The sequence below is a fragment of the Globicephala melas genome, chromosome 11 (genome assembly GCF_963455315.2).
Source record: "Globicephala melas chromosome 11, mGloMel1.2, whole genome shotgun sequence".
In the NCBI taxonomy this organism is placed as follows: domain Eukaryota; kingdom Metazoa; phylum Chordata; class Mammalia; order Artiodactyla; family Delphinidae; genus Globicephala; species Globicephala melas.
Genome location: NC_083324.2, coordinates 77,682,419 through 77,706,189, shown reverse-complemented (window position 1 = coordinate 77,706,189; position 23,771 = coordinate 77,682,419). Strand labels below are relative to the sequence as shown.

General features: G+C 39.4%; 1 protein-coding gene across 1 annotated transcript in view; it reads left to right on the top strand.

The window, feature by feature from the left end:
* Positions 1-23,771, top strand: part of PKHD1 (PKHD1 ciliary IPT domain containing fibrocystin/polyductin) — a 426,555-nt gene that overhangs the window by 182,143 nt on the left and 220,641 nt on the right. The window contains exons 40-46 of the mRNA XM_030870494.2: positions 1,821-1,946; positions 4,445-4,501; positions 4,737-4,867; positions 12,996-13,108; positions 14,576-14,681; positions 16,878-17,012; positions 22,958-23,093. Coding sequence (XP_030726354.2) covers positions 1,821-1,946; positions 4,445-4,501; positions 4,737-4,867; positions 12,996-13,108; positions 14,576-14,681; positions 16,878-17,012; positions 22,958-23,093 — 804 coding nt within the window. The remainder of the gene's footprint in view (positions 1-1,820; positions 1,947-4,444; positions 4,502-4,736; positions 4,868-12,995; positions 13,109-14,575; positions 14,682-16,877; positions 17,013-22,957; positions 23,094-23,771) is intronic.

Below are 23,771 nucleotides of genomic sequence, written 5' to 3'. Positions count from 1 at the left end.
TTATTTATTTCTTTTTATGCCCCTATAGGAGGATGGTTCCTCACATGGCTCTTTCCCTAGTTCATTAGTACTGTCAGTATCTTTGTGTCCTTCTCTCTGTTTCTTTGGTCTCATGGTGCTTATGATGCTGAGGAATATTTGATGTGGGCCAGTTCCAGTAGAAGTGAGGGGAGTAGTCACATATGAGTTATCAATGAACATAATCAACTCCCCCATCAAAAATTCACTTAATCTGCCTCCTCAACCTCTGCTTCAGAGTACCTGCACTTTTATTTATTTATATACATTAAGTTTTATTTGAAAAAGGGGTCGGTGCTTAACAAAAGTTTGAAATCCACTGAATTAATACATTATCTCCTGTAGGTCTCTGTTAAAATGCAAATGTGTTTCCTGGGAGGGGGAAACCCATTAACGCAGAGGTTAGAGACTTCTGGCATGCTTGCCAAAGAATCCTTTATTGGTTCATGCCCTACAGACTCCCATGACCTGTATGGCCAGCTGTCCCCTGTTACTGGAGTTGGAGAGTGTTGGAATCTTTGCATGCAAGCTGCTTTTAAAAGTTTACCGAGCCCTGACCTCCACCCACAATAGATAGCTCTGTAAACACATTAGTACTTCCTGGTTGTTCAGATGGGCAGGCGTATTCTGATGGAGTGACGTTATGGTGGAGGTCGGGAGTCGGGAAAAGTCTGCAACAGGCAGTGTTTCCTACGTGAGTGGGTATGAATGGGTTAACTCATTGGTGACTGATGTAAGGGCATCTGGTACTGGGGGAGCTGAGGTCGAGAGGAATCTACAGTCTCTGTGTCTAGGAGACATCATAGTTGAGAATTTTCTTGAGAGTTCCAATTTAAAAGTCAAATTATTACATAATCCAAAGTCATTTTTCCAATTCTTCAGACATTTGGTATTGATACAATCTCTCTCACTACCTGGAAATAATACAAAACTTTTTGAGGATTTATAATTTTACTATCCAAATAATACATTTTTATTATTTTAATGTGAGTTTCCTCCATCAGACTCAAGATACACAAGTTCAGAATTTACTTAGTTTTATTCATCTTTATGTCTCTGGCACAGGCACAATTCCTGAAATATATAGTTGATACTCAGTAAATATTTATTCATTGATTGATTCAGTCCACATACATGATGTATGATTTGGGGATCATAAAATATGCCATGGAGCCAGTGTAATGGTTTTCCTAAAATGTCAGTGTCTCTTAATATGGTAGAGGGTATTTCCCCTTCAGTTTCACAAACCACCGTATTCAACGGTGGTTACATTCAATAACTTTGCCATATACCTGCAACATTGTAAATCAACTATACTTGAATTAAAAAATTACTTCATAGCTCAGGAAATAATGACTACCTCTCCTCATGCCAGAGGCAGTTTTCAGAGATCAGTGTTGGTCCATAAGCAGTGCTCTTCACATCGTCCTTAACATCTTTTGAGCTGCTGTCCACCATATTGTGATTAGAGTAGATACCAAAGATGATGGCCAGTTGGAAATCTTGATGGCCACGTATTCCTCTGTGGTTTGGCCATACTGTCTCTTTGTCAGGTGATTTTCTTTACTACACGTGGTCCTTGGATTCCACCCTGCTTATCTTTGGTATCTTTGAGGTACCTTGGTCTGTGCTGCCAGGTACCTTGATTTGATTTATGCTGCCAACTCCTTATTTCTTGAGTTTTATGTATTGTGTGGGAGAATGTTCTTACTTATATTCTAGCTTGCTTTGGAGATGATTAACAGAATGTGAGAAGCCTTCGAGATTCCCATCTAATTTTTACCTTCCTCTTTGCTGTTCAGGTTCCTACATGCAGGGCTGTACTGTGTGGCGATCTTTCAGCAGAGGCCTCAGCATGTCCAGGACCTTGGGCCTGAAGGTGGACAGTAACGTGTTCTATGATATTTTAGGCCACACACTACTGGTGGGTAAGTGAAACAAGCTTGTTTAATTTTGGCATTCTGGTGGAGGACACATCATTTTATAAAAGGAATCATCCCCGAATTTAAATTTCCAATTTGTAAAATCTTTAGCCTCTGGTCATTAGAAATAGGCCGTAGTTAAAAATTCTAATTTTAAATTTAGTAATTACTTATTGGCTAACTAAGCTTTACCAATAGGAAACTGATTTTTATTTTTTATTTATTTTTATTTTTTTAAATTTTATTAAGGTATAGTTGATTTACAACATTGTGTTAATTTCTTCTGTACAGCAATGACTCAGTTATATATATATGTATATATATATATATTCATATTCTTTTCCATTATGGTTTCGCACAGGATATTGAATATAATTCCCTGTGCTATACAGTAGGACCTTGTTGTTTATCCATCCTATATAATAGTTTGCATCTGCTAATCCCAAACTCCCAATCCTTCCTTCCTCCACCCCTTCCTTGGCAACCACAAGTCTGTTCTCTGTCTCTGAGTCTTTCTGAGGAAACTGATTTTTAAAGATGGCATTTCAGTTCAGGTTAATAAATATATAATGGGAGATTTTAAAATTTATTGTCAGTAATTTTAACAATAATTCAAAGTCCCATAAATAGGTTTTTGTGCAGTCTCATGGAGTGTCAAACCTGGATGTTGAACAAGGAGTTAAAAATGTTGAATTCTATTCTTTGCTGCTCTTGTGGCTTGCTGAAGAAGCCCGTGTTTCAAGAATCTTCTAAATGGTCACTTGTATCCACTTTTGTTTCCTAAAGTTCATTCCCCTTGCGATGCCTAGAATTATCCTTAACAATCTCAGATTGCATCATGTCACTCCTCTCCTTAAAGCCCTTTAAAAACTTCTTATTTCTCTTAGAATACAATCCAAAATCCTTACTGTGGCTTAAAAGACTCCCTTAGTGATTTTGCCTTTATTAACCTTGGTACACTTATCCTGCTATTGTCCTCTCCTTGTGTACTCTAACTGCACAGACCTATTTTATTTTAATTCTTTGCAAAGACCACACTTTCTCCTGCATCAGGGCCTTTGCACGGCTCTTTCCTTCTGCTCATACGACTCATTCTCCTCCTGTAAGAGTGTCTCCCCCACACTCCCAAGGCAAGTCCATCTGTCTGAACTCTTTTACCAACAATCATTACTTATTGATTTAAAAATTATATATCATGTTTCTGATCATGTGTTTTACTGCCAGATTTCATGTGAACATTGTCCCCTTCACACTTAGCACCTTAACTAGTGCATTTGGAGTTATATTTGTTGAAAGAAGTGACTGTATTAATGAACAACGGGTCTTTGGTTATATCGGAATAAAAAAGCAAATCAGAGATTTTCACAGAAAGTAAGACTCTAACTGTACTTGTTAGATAGTGTTTTCTATTTAAATAAATTCTGTGATATCATCAGTGAGAAAATGTGTATGTTTCATTTAGGAATGATCTGTTAAGATAAACGCTAGAAAGGTTCTAACACCGAGAGGGAAACTGTAAGGTGGGAAATTATGGATCATGTAAACTAACTCAAGCTCGAAAAGGCAAAGGGCTAAGGACAATAGAAGTCATCAGGTGAAGGAAAATCTTTTGATTGGAAAAGGACAGCTACAGGGCAGTCAGACTAACATGTGGAGGATTGACTTTGCTTATTCTTACTTTTGTTGCTGTAAGGGAAAAGTTTTTTGAAACCTGGAGCAGAAATTCAGGGAGGTACCCTAACAATATTATTTTAGGAGGAAACAATTATATGGAATTAACTAGGCAAGGAAGAAAACCTGCAGGAGGAATTTGGCCTTGAGTACTTGGATATCATGAATTGGAGGCTCTTGACTGCATTACAGGTGATGGAATTAGAATATCTGTCAGTGCATTTTAGATAATGTACATCCATGCAAGATGAGTTTGCAAACTCAGACTCATGAAGTGACATGGGAAGCCCAGACACCTAAAGACCTAGAAGAAAGGGGGTCTGTGGGGTTGCTCTGTGTGGATACCACATAAGTGGCTGATCTCTGTGTAGCATGGCCCGTGCTCTTTTATTCTCTTCTATTTCAAAACTCTGGTTTGACTGTGAGGGTCTCAGGTCTTGTCCAGCCTGTTCCTCCAGGACATTCCTGCTCTTCCAGGGGAAGAGAAGGGCATGCAGATGGCTGGTGGCCAATTCAAATAGCTAAGGATGGGGCTGGACCTGACACAGGGGTGTGTGACATTTAACTACGAAGACAGTCAGACTCTTCCTAAGAAGTAAAACGGTAAATCTATCTCTTTGTTACTATTTTTTTAATTTAAAATGAGCTTCTGATTCATGATAGTCTAGAACTAAAAAGTTCACATAATCTGAATCTGTTTGTCTGGTTCATAGATAAAAACACAACACAAAATCAAAACAAGCCACACCAAGAAAAAGAAATAGTATTTCAGCATCTCTCATTTTCCTGGGTGGCATGAAACGTGCTGAGCTAACATGATCTTTTGTTCTCAGGTACACCCCCCGAGATAAGGTATATCCCTTGGGAGGTTATTCCTGGAAGAGAAAATGGTAAATATGTAAATTGGTTTTAAAACTGTTACCATCCATTTAAGTCGTCATACATTTTATAGACAAGCCTGCTGGCAGTATGTTAGATATCTTAAATTTGTTGAACACACTAGATGTTTATATATATACATATACGTATATGCATGAAGAGAACTATAACGTGTATTAGTAGAAATAAGAACGTTGAGTTGAGTACATTTTAATTATGTTGGTGAATCCCCTTTTCTTAAATTAGACTGGTCAGAACAGGGGAATATAATAAGAAACAATGTGATCATCAGTGTTTCTGGCGCCGAGGGACTCTCCAGTACTGAAATGATGACACCGTCTGGTATCTACATCCGTGATCCCACCAATGTTGTAGAGGTAAGATCTTCAGCTTCCAGGATGGTCAGAAATTCACTCCGGAAGTTATCCAGAGTGGCAGCATCAGTGGGGTGGAATGCAGCATCTACTAGCTGCACAGTGGTAACAGGAAACTACCTTATGATTTTGGGTTAAACAGTGCTTTAGGATAAATGCTATCACTTCCCTCAGAATTCCTGTGAACACACTTTGAAGCAATATTTATAAAAAGCAAAACAAAGTAGATATTGATTATTTTCTGGTCATTTAGATTAATGCAAACTAAAATATCTTCCTGAGCCATCTGCTGTGGTTGCTGAATTTGGTCTCGATTCCAATAATAATGACTTAATAAATCTTCACTATGTTACTATACTAATGTGGTCATATTGTTGCCCTTTAAGGGTGTTCAAAACTGAGGGTCAGCAGAGTCACGAGGTGTGTGAGATCACATTACATTCCAGGATGAATGAATTACATTTGACCCTTGAACAACACGGGTTTGAACTGCATGGGTCCACTTACACTTGGATTTCTTTCAATAGTAAATATTACACTACCACACTATCCACAGTTAGCTGAATCCTTGAACATGGAACCATGGACACAGAGGGATCATGTATATGGAAGGTGGACTATAAATTATATGCGGATGTTTGACTGTGTAGAGGGTTGGCACTCCCAACCCCTGCATTGTTCAAGGGTCAGCTATACACTCTGATGGCCTTGGTTTTTCATCCCATTATTTAATACAACTTAACATTACTTCTTCTTGGTAAATTTCTCTCTAAACACTTTAAGAAATTAATTTTTCTGGTAGTTTAACCATAGATCCGTGAATGAGGAATTACATCAGAGTAGTGGGAAGGCCATTTAGTTTCCCCTTTTCCAATAATTTTGTCCCATGGACCATCTATGGAAGGGTTAAGGGTCTCACTCTTCGGGACTTGGCTCTGAGTACCTACTGTGTCATGACAGTTCTGCCAAGTTTCTGAGGACCGGAGAGAAGGAACTTCTCCCTCTCTGATCATCTGTTTTTAATTACCTCCAGCTGAATAACCCCTAATAAAAGTCATGGCTATCTCCTCAACCCTCCGCCAGACTCTGAATTACCTTTATTCCAAGCACAGTGCTTACACACTATTTTCGGTGCCTAACGGGGGCAGCTAATGTGCCAGTGAGGACAGGAGGCAGCAGTGCATGGATTGAAGGAAACCAGCCTGTAGACGCAGAACAATGAGAGTGACATTTAACTTGTTGGTGACCACAGGGCTTGCTGCACAATTATGCCAGCAAGCTTTGGGGACTAAAGAGTTACGTTTTTGCCTAGTTTCTTGGGTAACATAATCTTGACTACTCTGAAGTAGGAGACCCTCAGGGTTGCCCAGGTCATTTTCCTTCGGGAGGCTGGAATGCATCTAAATCCCACGTTGAGTGTCAGAGGTGCTGCCTGGCTTTGCTTCACTGGGTAGCTCATTGCCTCCTGGGTGGGTGTTCTGGCCACTACTTGACTAGTAAGACATGAGCTGACGAGCAGTTACCACAGAGAACAGTATGTAGGCTCCTTAAAAAACTAAAAATAGAGTTACCATATGACCCAGCAATCCCACTCCTGGGCATATAATCTAGTTTGAAAAGATACGTACACCCCAGTGTTCATAGCAGCACTATTTGCAATGCTTCCAAGACATGGAAGTGACCTAAGTGTCTATCAACAGATGAATGGATAAACAAGATGTGGTATATATATATATATTACATATATATATATGTAATATATATAATGGAATATTACTCAGCCATAAAAAGAATGAAACAGTACCATTTGCAGCAACAAGGATGGACCTAGAGATTATCATACTAAGGTGAAGTAAGTCAAAGAAAGAGACAAATACCATATGATATCACTTATATGTGGAATCTAAAAAAAATGATACAGAAGAGCTTACTTACAAAACAGAAACAGACTCCCAAACAGAAAACAAGCTTATGGTTACCAAGGGGGAAATGGGGGAGCGGGATAAATTAGGAGTTTGGGATTAACAGATACCAGCTACTATATATAAAGTGAATAAACAGCAAGGACCTATGGTATAGCACAGAGAACTATATTCAGTATCTTGCAATAACATATAATGGAAAAGAATCTGAAAAAGAACATATATATATGTATATATATATACACATACATATATATATATAATGTATATATAACGGAATCACTTTGCTGTATACCTGAAACTAACACAAAACAAACAAGCAAAACAAAACAAAAGAAATGAGCTGGCTATATAGGTGCAGAGAACCAGAGAGCCACTTACAAACTTACAGGTCACTTGAGTCTTTGCAGACTGACCTGCAGAACAGTGCCTAGAAAGCAATGAAAAATTTGAGCCCAAAACAAATTGTTTGTTCTCTGTTAGATGCCTTCCCTTTCCATCCATTTACTTTCTTCCTCTTATATCCACTTTACAAAATTGAAAAATAATACAATGCATGTGTTTGGAGAATGAGACTTTAGTTTAAGCTGGTAATGTAAATTCATTAAGTATATTCATTAGGTAAATTCCTGATATTTTCATCTTCGTTGATCTTAAAATTCTGTAGTTCTCTTTTCATTCGCTTATTAACTTTTAGACCTTAGCACAGCATCTGAAACGTAATAGTTGCTTAGTAAGAATTAATGAAATATAATGAATGAATGGCTGTAGGTATAATTCCATAATCAAAGAATAGGGGGAAGAAAAAGGAAAATAAAGAATAGATTCCAAGATCCCGCAATCATTTTGATGACTGACAAGTAAGATGTTTCATCTGTGTCAGCATTTAGATCCTGTGGAATTCACCTCTCAGTGTTAAATTTTGCACAGTCCTCTCCAATTTTGCAGCTGCGCCACTGGGGTTCCACTGTGCTGTCTCTTTCAGTCTATTGTCTGGAGTGTGCCACAACCAAGGACATAGGTGTGACTGGTAGTATGTGTCAGAACCTAAAAATTAGGAACTTCTCTTAGTGCCAACGAAGGTCATTTCAGTCAGTGGGCAAAAAGTAAGCTAGTGTTTATTAGGTGTGTCCTATGTGGATGATACACAGAGTGCTTTGAAAAATATATTTTAGAAATGTATTTTAATTCCAGAGTGATAATAAGGAGGCTACAACAACAATGATAAGGGTGGCAGTGGTAGTGAGGGGGGTGTGTGTGTGTGTGTGTGTGTGTGTGTGTGTGTGTGTGTGTGTGTGTGTCAGAAACCTATCCTCTTCCAGTGGTGTTCTGATGCTCAAGAGAGAGATATCCCTTATATTGTGAGGAACTGTCTCACGGGGCATGGCGTTTATGTTCTGCTCTCTGAGTGGTTCAGAGCTGATTGCCCCTTAAGAGGATCGAGCCAAGCCTTGCATGTGCTCAGTTTTTGTGACCCCTTTACCCACCTTGCTTTTCAGTTTCCTTTCAGTTTGGCAAAACATTTTTTTAAAGCCACTGTATTACTGTGATTCATTAGGCTATTTCTCTTTTAAACTTTTAATTTTGAAATAATTTTAGGCTCAGAAGTTGCAAAAATAGAACAGAGAGTTCCTGTGTGTCCTCCCGCCAGCTTCCCCCAATGGTAACATAACCATAACCATCGCCATAGAGCAATGGCAAAACCTGGAAATGGACATTGGGACAAGACTGTTATGTAAATGAAAGCCCTTATTTAGACTTGAAGGTGACCTAATCCTAGTGGCTGGGCAACCAATCCAGATAGCCTAAACCCTTTCTCCTACATACAGAAGTTGACCTTAAAATCTCTGGCCTGGCAGGTAGGCAGGAAGAAACGGAGCTGATCCTTAATTAAGTCTCTGTAGTTATTTGTGGTTGTACATTGTTCCTGGAATGCTCAGACACAGAGCCTAGGACCAAATGCTCTGCCCAGTGCATGGAATTCACCTGGGCTCCCAGGAAGCCATCTTTACAGTTCACTCACCCTCAACCCTGCTTGGTATGAGGGGATTTCAAGTGCGATATTCCTTTTTAGTTTTCATAGCCACAAGTGGTCTGCCTGCCTCCCTGCCCAGGCTGCTGCTGAGCCAGGTCCAGGGCAATTTTTCTGAGAAGCAAAACCTGAGCTTTGTGCCTTCTTGCTAGTGAGGACTCAACATGATATTCCCATCTGAATGTACAAGGAACTTGGAAAATCCTTTGTATACTCCTTAGATAGGCTTTGCATGCATCACCTTGCAGTGTCCGGAGCACTTCATTTCCAGGCTGTCTCCCCACTGCACTCCAGCATCTGAGTCTCTGACTCCTTTATGGGTGTTTCTTATCTGTCCAGAGGCTTCGTCTTTCCAGGAGACATAACCTATGTTGACCTCAGGCTGGAAGGTCTTTGCTCTCCATCAGCGAGAGACTGTTCACTCCCAGAGCTCCAGAATATCCCGTGTGTCTGTGGGCATTGGACATTTCCCATGACCAGACCCCTGTTTAGAACAGCCAACAGAAACCCCCTGAAGACCAGCCCTTTGAAAACATCCATTTAATTTGAGGGGAATTTGTTCTGGTTTGTGAATCAATTTTGTAAGGAATTCTGTGTTTAAAGGCCGATTTCAGCTCTCTAGCTCTCTCCACTCAATAGCTAATGTATATTTAAGAGCTGCCTGAAGGGTTAACTCACTTTTTTTTTTAGTGACTACAGATGCACACCACAAGGAACTGGCTTACTTGGGAAGTTAATTTCTCTCTGGAATTTCTCTTGCTTGAATGTCCATAATACATTGACTTCCGCAAAGAATTGATTTCCACACAAAATTCCCTGCTTGCCTTAAACCCTTCCCCACAAGCCGCCGGCTGCCTGCATACATATGTGGTTTCTGCTCACAAATTGTTTGTAGCATACCCAACTGGAATGCAGAGTAAAAAGGACTGGAAAGTAATGTCATCTGACTGTTCAAGTGCTTCTTTTAAAAGAAAAGTGAGCCTTATTGGCTAACAGAAGACCGAAGTTGCAATATCCTGCCCAACTATAAATGCACTTGGAAAGCATTTATACATGACCACCCAGATGCTCCAAAAATACTGTTGACACCACGGAAGATGATTCAACAAATCTGTTCATTCAGTCAAAATACATGCTCTCTGAGCACCTGTATGGCCAAGGTGATGAGTAAGGATGAAGTCCTTGAAATATATTCTGCATATGTTTGAATCTTTCCCTTCCTCGTGGAGTCATGGTAATGAATTAGCATCTTGTTGGTAATGAAATAGAGATGTATGTCCAAGTGAGATGATCATTTCTAGCCTCTAGTGCACCTTTCTTTTTTTTTTTGGCTGTGCTGCGAGGCATGTGGGATCTTAGTGCCTTGACCAGGGATTGAACCCAAACCCCCTGCAGTAGAAGTGCAGAGACCTAACCACAGGACCGCCGGGGAAGTCCCAGTGCACCTTTCTTATTGTTTGTATACTTGCAGAAAAGGTGGGTGTTTCAGAAGCCCCCATTCCCTAACCCTCAATTCTTATATACTCATGGCCTTTCTCGTGGCTCATGGGGGTGGTAGAGACACAGCCGCTCAACGCCGGCTCTGTTTAAGGTGGAGGTCCGTAAACACAGCCATATTACTTGCTTGTGCTTCTGTGAGGGCACTTGTATTTGGTGCTTCTGTTGGATGCTTGTATTTGCCAGCCCAATGGCAGTGATTATTCCAAAACTGAGGATCATAAGTGCACGTCTTGTTTTCTAGCACGAGGGAAGAATGAGATGACTGATGCAATGCCAGTAAGTGTTCTTTGGGGGAGTGTCTAGTGGCAGATTTGGTTGTTTAAAAAGATATAAATGCCCTCCCAGTAAAAACTGTCAAAGTATTCTTATTGTAATTAACCATGTTTTTATATTTAGGTTGGCCTTTCCATCAAAATGTGGAGATGGGTTACTGGAAAGTGGGTATGGGTTATTTCAAGAACAAGTGAAGACTTTAGACTTTTTTTTTTTTTATTTTTTAACCGTGCTTATATTAACATTTGGGGCCTCTCACATTTGTGAGAGGCTGTCCTCTATATAAAGCATCCCTGGTCTCTATCCACTTAATACTAGTAAAACCCCTGTCCCTCCGAGGGTGACAATGAAAACGGTCTCCAGAGATTTCCAGATGCTCTCTGGGGAACAGTATCATCCCTGGCTGACAACCACAGCTCCAGACTCTGCCACCCCAAGATAACTGGGGTCCCAGAGGTGTGTCCCAGGTGTCCTGAAGTCATGTTAACATCTTGAATAGTGATTCAGCTTCATATTCAATGATGTCCAAAAGTTACTTTTAGTATGTGGTAAGACATGTGATTGGCATTTTATGTGGCCTCAGAAAATTGGAGAAATGCTTAGAATCCGAAAGAATGAAGTGCAGTAACGAATGGGCCACTAGTGCACGAAGAAAGAAGGCGTTCTGTAATGGAGTGAAAGAGGAGGCATGGCTGGTGGATTACAGATACCCAGGGTGAGAGGGCCTTCAGTGCCCACAGTGAACTACCGGCTGATGTTCAGGAAACAGTACCTGTGGTTGTGTCAGCACGAGCTGGCTCCCCTGGCCAGGTCCCAGCTGCTGCCTGCTGGCCAGGTCTCCCGTCTGAGTGTCAACTCTGGCCCTCATTCATACTTCTCCAGAGGCTGACAGCCTCCAGGTGCTGGGGTACCTTCTCTCACATAAGCCAGGAGTTGAGTACTGTTTGTTTTAAAACATCCTACTTCAGTTTTTCTTCCATACCGACTTTGCTTGCTTCTGTGTGCTTGTGCGTATGTGTGTGTGTTTGTGTGTGTGTGTGTGTGTGCGCCCATGCATGTGGAACATGTGGCACTCCCAGAGAGGAACAGACTTTTTAAAATCCCCTTCTGTAGGGAGTACTGCTATATAATGACTGCCAGTGGGTCACCCAGGTTCAGAGGGCTGCCTTTAATAATACCTAAAGTCCTTTCATTTAAAAATTAAAGCCAATAAAATATTAGTCTAGAATGGCTGAAGCTATGGGATGAAATGAGTTTGCTAACCTAAGGATAAACAGAGAACAGCTATGATTCAAAGGGTGTGATTGCGGTCTTTGGTCTTAATCCTTACTCACAGTGTAGTATACTAAACTCCTCGAGCTCTCTGAAAGGCTGGGAGGAAGAGCTCTGTCCTTGAGTGGGTCAGAACTTCCTCTTTCAGTTCTAACCCTTTTCTGTGTCTCATCCCAACGTGCATATCCCTTACCATCTACACTGATATTAAATGACCATTGCAGATAATCTCAGTTTTTTCTTCTGTTCAAAGGATCAGAGAGAACACTCTGTGGAGACTTGGCTTTAGGGACGACTTTGCTCCCGAGTATTTTTTACACACTAAAGAGGAGAGCTTGTATGAAGTGACACAAGTAAGCTTCTCACTGTGGAAATGTACAAGGACGTTTTAACATGAGATGCCAGCTATTGAGGTGGACAAAGTACAGTCAAATTGAACTGCCTGGAGGAAAAGGAATGAGCATATATATATATTTTTAGATTTACAATGTTGTGTTTAATTTCTGCTGTACATCACAGTGACTCAGTTACACATACGTATATTCTTTTTCATATTCTTTTCCATTATGGTTTATCACAGGATATTGAATATAGTTTTCTGTGCTATACAGTAGGACCTTGTTGTTTATCCATTTTATGTATAATAGTTTGCATCAGCTAATCCTAGATTCCTAATCCTTCCTGCTCCCCCACCCCTTGGCAACCACAAGTGTGTTCTCTATGTCCGTGAGTCTGTTTCTGTTTCATAGATATGTTCATTTGTGTTGTATTTTAGATTCCACATATAAGTGATATCACATGGTGTTTGTCTTTCTCTGTCTGACTTACTTCACTTGGTATGATAATCTCTAGGTCCACCCATCCATGCTGCTGCAAATGGCATTATTCCATTCTTTTCAATGGCTGAGTAATATTCCATTGTGTGTGTGTGTGTGTGTGTGTGTGTGTGTATCTCTATATACACACACCACATCTTCTTTATTGGAATGAGCGTATTTTTGACCCAAGGTATATCAATATACCTTGGCAGCAAGTAAGTGAAAAGGCAGAATGAGCACATAGAAGAGTGTTTCTTTCCAGCAGCCTTATTGTAATGGACTGACTATGATTTAACTATCCTTAATTTCCATAGGGAAACAGGGTGTGTGCTGCTGGCTATGGCTACTTTTTTCACCTTGTGACCAACCAAACATCCCAAGCTCCACTTCTTTCCTTTACCCGGAACAGTGCACATGCTTGTACGAGGTAACTTGGGGGAAGTTCATCTACATTTTGGGTGTAAGCATTATGGTTTAACATTTTTTTTGCACAACACTCACAGAGAGGGTTGTGTAATGCTTGGCATCCGTGTGAGATTTGATGATGTGTCTGAGTGAGCATCTTGGATCATAAATTTGGTGGTGAAGGGAAGGGAAAGAGAGAGAGGTCACTTGAAGGGGCATAGGACAGAGGGCACCTTTTGTGGCCAGAGGAGAATTCAATAGAGAGATGAATTAAACTCCCAACAGACTGGGGGAACCTGGGAAGCCAGAGTGCCTGAGCTCAGGAGCTGAGTGGGGAGATGAAGTTTGGGGAAGAGGCTCTTTGCCTGTGACTTGCACACTGAGATGAGAGGGGCTCATTCAAAGTCTTTGCTATTTAGAGGATAAGGTCATCTGCTAAGAGCAAGGACTGGGAAACATGGTGGGAACATGGGAAAAATGTGAACTTCAGAATCAGTCAGGCCCCGATTCAAATCTGGACTTTGTCTGAGTAAACTGCCTTTTTTTTTTTTTTTTAAAAGAGTTAGATCCCTTATTTGTGAAATAGGAACAGATCTCTAGTGAAAGTTTGATGTGAAAATTAGAGATGACTTCTATAACGCACCTAAGAGAACATCTCGAATATGGTAGGAACTCAATAATTGATATAAATAATTCTACTAAACAGTTTATTTATTTATTATTATTATTTTTTTGGCCATGCAGTGCAGCATGTGAGATCTTAGTTCCCCGACCAAGGATTGAACCCACACCCTCAACAGTGAAAGTATGGAGTCCTAACCACTGGACTGCCGGGGAATTCCTCGATATAAATAATTCTGATAGTAGTTATGTTAATAATAGTGAAATAATACTGCAATGATGGGAAATGATAAGGAGAGTGGAATAAGGATTAAGCACCATTGCTCCGCTATGTTGAAGCTGAGGCTAGAATTAGTACATGTGTCATGAAATTATTATTAAGATTATGAAGTTTTTTATCTAGCAGCTCTCAGCAGCCCTGGGATGTGAGGGGAGAAGATATCCAAAATACCACAATGCTAAGGCATTTCAGGGAGAAGCACAAAAGTTGCAGGGATTACAGGGGCTGGTATCTGCTGTTTCAGCAAAGGGATGGATCTAGAAGGGACTGATGGAAGAGTGAGGCTCGTGTTCTGAAGGGCTAGGCAGGGGTATGCATGCTCCTTGGAAGGGGATGAATCTAGAAGGGCTGAGAGAATGGAATGGGACCATGGCAATCTGTGTCTTGTTGAGATCCAGGAGCAGGTCACAGAGGGTGACAGAAAGGAAAGGCTGAGGGATAGGCAATGACAGTCAGAGAGAAGGCTTGCAGGTCTCCTCTTCACACTCCCTTATTCAGTACCTTTAGTTTTATATTTTCCAATGAGAAAAAGTGAGACATTTGGAATGCAGAAATTGGCTGAATTTCACTCTTTATCTTTCTTCCTAGGTGTGGCCTCTTTGTATACCCTAAGTTTCAGCCAACTTGGGATAACGGCACTGGTCCCACCCTGTTCCAAAATTTCACGGTTTGGGGAAGTGCAGGTGGTGCCCAGGTACGTTTCTTTAGTTTTTTGTTCTTGTGGTGATTTATTGTGCATCTCTACTTAAAGGGGGATGATTTGCTGTTGGGGGAGCATTGCGATATTCTCACAGCTTTAAGGAGCCAACAGCATCATAGATGTGTGTGAAATAGTTGTTGCATGAACAGATTCCTAGTCAGCAAGCCAAGGTTAGTTCATTGCCTGTATGGCGATTTTCCAGCAGCTCTAGTAGGGAACAACAGAATCATAGAGATTTGCAACCAAGAAAGATCATAGGGGTCATCTGTTCTTCCCCTCACATGCCTATTTAGAGAGAAAAAATTAAGGTTCAGAAAGTAAAGGGATTTGCCAAAGGTCACACAGTTTGTTAGCAGCAAAACCAGGTGCAGAATCCAGACTCCAGACGTTGTGCATTTGATACCCTAATATCCTGAATAGGACATGTTTCAGTTGTAAGGAAAAGTTCTGTTCATCACTGAAACGCAAAAATTCCAGCTCAAGGTGGCATTCTTACCTTCATCAATGAGCCAAATTTTCTCCCATTTTCCTTGAAAGGAAACAATGTTCATGTTATCCATTTAATTTTCATTATTTCAGTGATGTCTTATAAGAAAGCTTTGTATGCTCACTATTACCAGCACCATATAAAAATTATCCAGGGTCACTGTTTGGTGCTACACAGAGAAAATTACATACATTTGGTCTCTGCCACGTAGAAATAGGGAGCCTAAGATACACAGATGAAGAAATATATCTATAGGGCATTCAGTAAATAGAATAAAAACATATAATTAAGTCACAGTAAGAAAGTTAGGCATTTATTTCACCTATCCAACATAAAGGAGAACTATTTGGGAAAGTCCCAAAATACAAAATTGGGTTAGCTAACAGGAAGAGTCCCTATTGTATTAAGTATTTTCTTCTCATTAAATTCGATAAAGTACTTTGTTTCCCACAAGCATTATAAATATAGAGGTGACAAATCCCTCTTTTGCAGGGAAGCAATTCGTGCCTTGCAGAAGGGCTGATGCCTGTAATTAGGTAACAACTGTTGTCAAGTTATCAGTTCAGATCGTACCCATTTTGTTTACATAAACGTGTCTTCAAAGATCCATCATTTTATAAAAGCTGTCAGCACATACATAGTGGGAAATGCAAGCTATTCAGTTCTTGAAAATGCAAGCACAAAGACTGATTGACAAGTAGAAGCACCATACTGTGATAAATCAAGGCTTCCTTGGCCTTAAGTAATAGGAAACTCCCACTTTAAGGTACGAACGTAAGCATGACCCTATTTAGTAAACAAAGAGGCCATTGTGTAAAGGTTAACTGGTAGTCCTAACAGCACCCTGATTTTCAGGGTGGTTGAAGTGAGGCCTAGGAAAAGTTAAATGTCTTGCCCAAGATCACATAATTAGTTAATATGAGTGCTAGGTAAAAACCAAGGGCTCTGTCCCCCAGGCTAGTGTGATTCAACTCTGACAAGCTCATTTTGTTAATACTTGATCCTTGTTTAGGGCCACTAGCCCAAGCTGTCATTATTGTATATGCATATAACATATTTTGAGTCTGTAGTCATGCTGAATTACTTATTTCATATTTACAATTTTCTGACAATATTAGTAAACATATACAACACCGAGGAAAATGTTAAGTACTGGAGTTCTCGGATGCTCTGTTTTTCTCCATTCATTTTGTGTTACTTGACAGTTGCAAGTTTACTAAAGTAAAGAATTCACATTGACCTTTTTTTTTTTTTTTGCGGTACGCGGGCCTCTCACTGTTGTGGTCTCTGCCGTTGCGGAGCACAGGCTCCGGACGCGCAGGCTCAGCAGCCATGGCTCACGGGCCCAGCCGCTCCGCGGCATGTGGGATCTTCCCGGACCGGGGCACGAACCCGCGTCCCCTGCATCGGCAGGCGGACTCTCAACCACTGCGCCACCAGGGAAGCCCCACATTGACCTTTTAATGCATCAATTGTTAGGAGGAGAAATGAAAAGTATAGAGGGGATGTTACCAAAGGGGACTAGTTAGTGCTGACCTCACGGCAACTCTGGGACGCCTGCACAGATATTGATGGACAAAAGCTGCTTAAATATGGTATGGCATGCTTGTTTATACTTCATCAATAATTAAAGAAGCTACAGGAAGTCTGCAAGAAAACCCAAGCCTCAGACCTTTGACATAATATATGCTGTTGTTTTACAGATTTTTAGAAGTAGCAATCTTCACCTGAAAAACTTCCAGGTTTATGCATGCAGAGATTTTGGAATTGACATCTTGGAAAGTGATGCAAATACTTCAGTTACTGACAGCTTATTACTTGCTCATTTTGCCCCCAAGGTAAGTGCCTTCGTGTGATTCTTTTATGTTGTCCATCAAAACAGAACCGCATGTGTTGGGTCCCCTGCTAATCCAGGATATGTAATTTAAATAGCATTCTTTAGTAAATCTTGTATTTAATTGGTCAAATTTGGAGGAGCTTTTGATTTGTAACAGTGGTGATGTTTATCATAAAATTCAAATACACACAAGATTTCCATGTTATGTGTCCATGTACATCACAAAAGCCCTGAGTGGTTCGCAGAACTCTTTTATTTGTTTGCGATTTAGCATTATTGTCCATACAATTCAATAATAAGCCTAATAATTTTAGGGTCATTTACTCTAACTTCCCAAGGATTATGAGGTGATTCCAAATTGTCTTTGTGCATCTGTGGTTTGCCAAGTTTCGACATCAACATTTTGTTCATAGAGTTCTTACTCTATTTAGGGTCCCTGCCCCAGAGAAAAAGGTGATATAATTTACATTGTTTGCTTAATATACTACGGTTTCTTATGTGATTCCCTAATACTTGCCTCAGTGTGGGTTTCTACATGATAAACATCAACCTATAGATGACTTCCCTGCCACTGCATGGCCAGGGGCCCAGAATGTAGGTGAGCCTTAGAGGACTTCCTGGATAAGAAGTACTAGTTCTCAAGGGAAGTCCATGGCTGCCATTGGCTTCAGACCTATAACGGGTCCCCCAAGTTCTTTTTCTTGAAGGAGTTACATGAATATTCGTGTCACATTGTCAGAATAATCATAGATGGAAGGGACCTAGAGTACTTCTGGGGACCAAGGAAAGAGCATTCTCTTTAGTTTGTTTCTGAATGCTTTGATCAACTGATATTTAAATGATAATTATTGACTTTAGTACTTCCCTTGACTATTTCATAGCTATAGATACAAACATTAAGAGTAAAAAATCATTTTCTTACTAAGCTACATTTTCCTATATTTAATTCTCCAACTTCCTTCATTACTTCTCTTCTGAACCATTCTTTTCAGGAGGGAAAATACCTGCCAGTTTTTCCTTTTCTCTGAAAGGATTACCACCTTGAGAGATTATTCTTCTTTTCAGGTTGCATAGTTTTCGAGAGAGCATGGGACCCAGATTTAGATTCTGTGATACTGGTTGACCCAGGCCCTTAAATGTCTCCGAAATAACCATAGAGAAGATGCTGAAAATAAAATGCCCATCAAGCTGAGTAAATAACTGTCCTGGCAAATCAATGTCACAACATCCTAACTGATGCTAAATAGACATCATAATTCATGGGAGAGTGACATAAGTTAAGAGATAGATTATGACAAAAGGGTGCTTATGAGGTAACAAAAAATAATCTCACCCCTGGAGTGTGATTCACCAGCAAGGTAATGCAACTGAGGGCTTCTGAGTCTCCTAACAAGTGAGTGCAGAACCAAAGTCCCTGGATGGAAAATGTTAAACAGCTTGTTCTAGGAAAGGTCTAGATCTTGATTAGGCATCCAAATCATAAAACCATGCAACTTTAGAGGTAAATATTACCTAAGAGTTGGTCTAGTTAGAACTCCTGAATTTACAGGTAAAGAAATGGAGGCTTTGGGGAGTCAAATGATAGCCCAAAATCATGCCCAGTATTGTGGAGCTAGGACCACCTGGATATCTTCCCATGCCTGGTCTAATACTCATTTAATTACATATGGAAGATGGCTTTGGCAATAAGCATTTATTAGTGCCTACTCCAGTATTTTCTGAAGTGTTTTTCATTGAAGGCTGGTCCCAAGAGAGACTCTGAGAAAAGAAAGATTCTTAGGTTAATTACACACAGGATATGCTGTTTACCATCCCTCCCATCCCCTGAAACTCACATTGCATATTAACACTTTAAAATCTTCACAAAGTTCTAGAGTTAAAAACAAACAAGAAAAATATCTATGAATCTTTAGTTAACACAACATTGCTCAGATTTATTTGGGAACCACTTTATTGCTGTATAAAACTGTGTTAATTGTTTTTTTTTTTTTTAAAGAAGGATGTCAAACCTCTCTGTGGTTGTGGAAATCTGATTTTAGCCTCTTTCTTTCAAACCTGCCATTTCTTTAGGAATTAAAATTTTCAGAGAATTTGGCTTAACTATTCTTAGACCTTCCACCCATGTATAATTGGTGACACACAATTATCAGTGAGTCTTTTTAAATTTATTTTTATTAAAAAAATTTTTTTAACATCTTTATTAGAGTATAATTGCTTTACAATATTGTGTTAGTTTCTATCAGTGAGTCTTATTCTAAAACAAACACTAGTTTCTGGAAGAAAACTAAGTTTTCTCTGGAAGAAAAAAGGATTTTTTTTCCTTTAGGCATATTTGTGTATGCCTCATACCCAGCATTACCTTGTTACTGAGATGGGTAGAATAATTTTCAATGAGGATGGCTTTATTATGCAAGAGAAGGAGGTGCGCTAACCATCACTATACATGCTACATTGGCTGTGTGGTTTTGTTTGTTGTGCGGGCCTAGCCTTCCATCTAATTAGCACCCCTTTTCACACTCTTCAGGATGTCCTGATTTGGGTGTAAATTATGGTCATCCTACTTTTGGAAGTAACTGTAGGATGGTTGCCTTTTTGTTGTTACTGTAATTAATTCAAGCAGATGATACTACTTTAAAAAAAAGTCTTTTTCGGACAGATGCTGTTGGGGATGCTTCATTCTTTCTCCTATTTGTCTAAGGGTTACTCCTCATCTTCACTTGTGGATTTCTCTTCCCCAGTTTAGACTTTTCATCTTTTTGTTTGTCTAAATTCTATCGTAGGACCCCTTCTTCTCTCCATATACTTGCTCTCCCTGGGAGAAATCTCATTTTCTCTAGTGGTTTCAGTTATTACCATCCGCATGCTGATGTCTCCCACATATTTGCATTTATTTCCGCCATCTTATTTCGTGCTTTCAGTTTGCAACCCGTTTTCTCTGTTTCTTTTTTTCTGCTTTCGGAACTTGATTTGTCCTGCATTGAATAATATCTTTTTTATATTTACTCATTCGAACGTTATTCATTCTGTTGTGATTGTTCACGTTGGACTTAAACTTGTGACACACCTGCTCGTCTTCACAAAGTCTTAATTACATCGGCACTTAATTACATGAGCCATGCAAGGACCTTAAACTTCTCTAACTTCTTTCTTCACCCTCCCATCTTATACATTATTTTTCTCTAGTACTGTCCCACCTTTTCAAACAAATTGTTTCATGGAAATATAATGTTTATGGGGAAAAGTGCACAAATCACAAGTGAAGAGCTCAATGAATTTTTATAAAGCAAAAACCACGTGCATACCACCCAGATCTAGAAATAGCACATCACCAACTCCTCTGAAACCCCTTCATGCCTGCTCCCAGTTAACCCAACCCCCAGCCCCCAAGCCAAAGGAGAACCATTATTTAGACTTCTCAGACATAGGTTAATTTCAAATCTGTTTTTGAACTTTATATAAATGGAATCATAAATCGTGTAACTCTTCTGTGCCTGGCTTCTTTGGCATAACATTATGTCTGTGAGATTCATCCATGTTTTTATATGTTGCAATCATTTATTCTTCCCGTTGTTACGTAGTATTCCACTTTATGGACTCTATCACAATTTTTTAAAGCTATGTTGCTCTTGATACACATTTGCTTGTTTCCAGTTTTACGTTATTACAGAGAAAGATGTTATGAACAATCTTGTATATGTCTCTTGGTGTTCACAAGCATGCATTTCTGTTGAACATGTGCCAGATTGTAAAATTGCTGGCTCAGAGTATGTCCCTTCAGCCTTAGTGGCCGATGCCAAACGACAAACAACAATTACAAGTATTTAAACTTGTACCAGCAGTGTGAGAAAAGGGTTTCATAGCTAGGTCTTGGAATTTCTCTTGACCAACATTCTGGAGATTTTCTCCATGTCTCTGTAGTATTGGAACTCTTGTTCCTGATTCCCCTGTCTCCCTCCTTTCTGATTTAATTCTCATTTTATTAGCCTGCAGTAACTTTCTTAACTAACTGGGGGTCTATGGAAGTTAAAGATTTTGACCTACAAATGGAGACCCCCTTCTTGGAAGGTTGTGGCTATAGACTACTAGGTTGGAGTTCATTTTGCCTTGACGTTTTGAAGGCAATTCTTCATTGTCTCCTAGCTTCTAGTCTTGAGGTTAAAGAGTTTTTAGATACTCTGTGCAAACCATTATATATATATAGTATGGATAAACAGCAAGGTCTTACTGTATAGCACAGAGAACTATATTCAATATCCTGTGATAAACCATAATGGAAAATAATTTTAAAAACCATATATATATGCTGAATCACTTTGCAAAAAGAAATGAGTTTTTAGATACTCTGATTCTAGGTCTTTTATATGTAACCTATTAGTTTTTCCTCTTTGGAAATTTTTAGGGTCTCGCCCTTGTCCCTGGTATTTTGCAATTTCAATATGGTGTACCTTGCTGTGTGGCTTTTTCTTCTAACCACTGTATTAGGCTCTGGGCCAGACTTTTCACTGTGGAAAATCATATCCTTTCCTTCTGGGAAGTTTCCTTCACTTATTTCTTTGATACTTATCTCCTATATATTTTCCTTTTTCTTGAAATTATTATTATTTGGATATTGGCTCTCTAAATTACTTATCTAATCTTCTTAATTTTCTCTCTGATTTCCCACTGCCCCACTGCCTTTTTATCCTACTTTCTAAGTTATTTCATTTTTTCTATTGAATTTATTATTACTGCTCTCCTGTTTTTGTTCTCTTTTTCTTTTCCGAAATATTCCTTTTTAGGCTTCTTCTTGTTTCATGCACATGATATTCTTATTTCTCTGATGTTATTAATGATAGTTTTTAAGCTTTCTTCTGATTTCTATACTGGCTTTGTCTCCACTGGGTTTCTTTTCTTCTTTTTGTTTCTTTTTATCACAGTCTTCCATGCTGGAGACCCTTGACAATTTCTGGTGATCCTCAGACAGACAATTATCTTTAGCAACAGAACAGTGAAGCACTAACAGCTTGATTAGATGGAGTCTGTTGAAGAGATTTTGTGGAAAATCCTGGAAGCAGTTTTTGTTTCTTTTTAGACTTTTTACTATTTATTTTTATATTAACATACAGTAAAATGGACTTTTTTGATATACAATTCTATAAATTTTAACGTATGTGTAGATTTCTGTAACTACCAACACCACAATCAAGATACAGAACAGTTGCATCAGCCTGAAAAAACCTCCCTCTGACTCCGTTTCTGTAGCCACATCCTCTTCTCATGTCTAACCCCTCGGAGGTCACTAATGTATTCTCTATCACTATAGTTTTTTCTTTTCAACAATCATATAAATGGAATAAGATAGTATGTAACCTTTTGAGACTGGCTTCTTTCGTTCCCGAATCCTTTAGTATTTATCTAACTTGTATTTTATTCCTTGTTATTGTGGGGCAGTATTCCACTATAGGGATCTACCACAGGTTTACCTACTCATTTGTTGAAGGACATTTGAGTTGTTTCCAGATTTGGTGATTGACTACAAAGAAAACTGTTTTAACCATTTGTGTAAGGGTTTTGTATGAACATGTTTTAATTTCTCTAAGGTAAACACTTAGGAGTTGAGTTGTTAGGTCAATGTTAAGAGTATGTTTAATTTTGTAAGAAAGTGCCAAACTATTTTCCAAAGTGGTTGTACCATTTTGCATTTCCACCAGCAATGTATGAGAGGTTCATTTATTTCTTTTCCTCATCAGCACTTGGTACGGTCACTATGTTTTCATTTAGCCATCTAACAGGTGTGTAGCATATTTCATTGTGATCCTTTGTCATATATTTGATTTGCAAACATTTTTCCCGGTCTGTAGTTTGTCTTTTTACTCACTTAATTGTTTTTATTCATGTATTAAAATTGTATTTCATGTGGCCAGTCCCCTTATTTTTCTTCCCTTTTGTCCCCCTTCTAAATCACAGGGAAGCCTGTGTATGTCAGCTGGGATCAAAACTCCCAAAAGGTGGGAACTGACAGTGTCTAACACAACCTTTGTGAATTTTGATCTCACTGACTGTGTGGCCATCAGGACCTGTTCAGGCTGTTCCCGAGGACAGGGTAAGTTGAGCAGATAAGATAGATAGTGAATAAGGCGAGTACTCACATAAATGTGATAAATAGTGACAAAAGCCATTGTGACTCATTGTTTCTTTTAGTTATAAGATTGCATTAGTTGAAACTGCTGCTCAAATCTCCTAAGAGAAATTCTAGAGGAGGCCAGGTGCTCCCAATGTGGCTCCTGCAGCTCCCCAGTCTTTCCCTATATGGTGCCTATCACACTCTATGACTATGGTGCCATGTCTCTGCTGGACTCTGAGCTTCATAAAGGCAGGGATCACATCTTTCTCTCTCTCTCTTATTGAAGTAGAGTTGATTTACAGTTAGTTTCAGGTGTACAACATAGTGATTCAATATTTTTATGGATTATACTCCATTTAAAGTTATTATGAAATATTGGCTCTATTCCCTGGGCTCTACGATATATCTTTGTAGCTTATTTATTTTATACATACTAGTTTGTCCCTCTTGAGCCCCTCCCCCATCTTGCCCCAACCTAGCCACCAGTTTGTTCTCTATATCTGATCACATCTCTTTTGCTCAGAGTTTTATCATTAGTTAACTAGTAGCCTGATGCCCAGTAGGTTCATTGATTAAATCAATGAATGGAACTGGACGGATAGACATATGGATATAAACTAACACACATGCAAGCTTTCCTGAAAGAGCCAGAGTTCA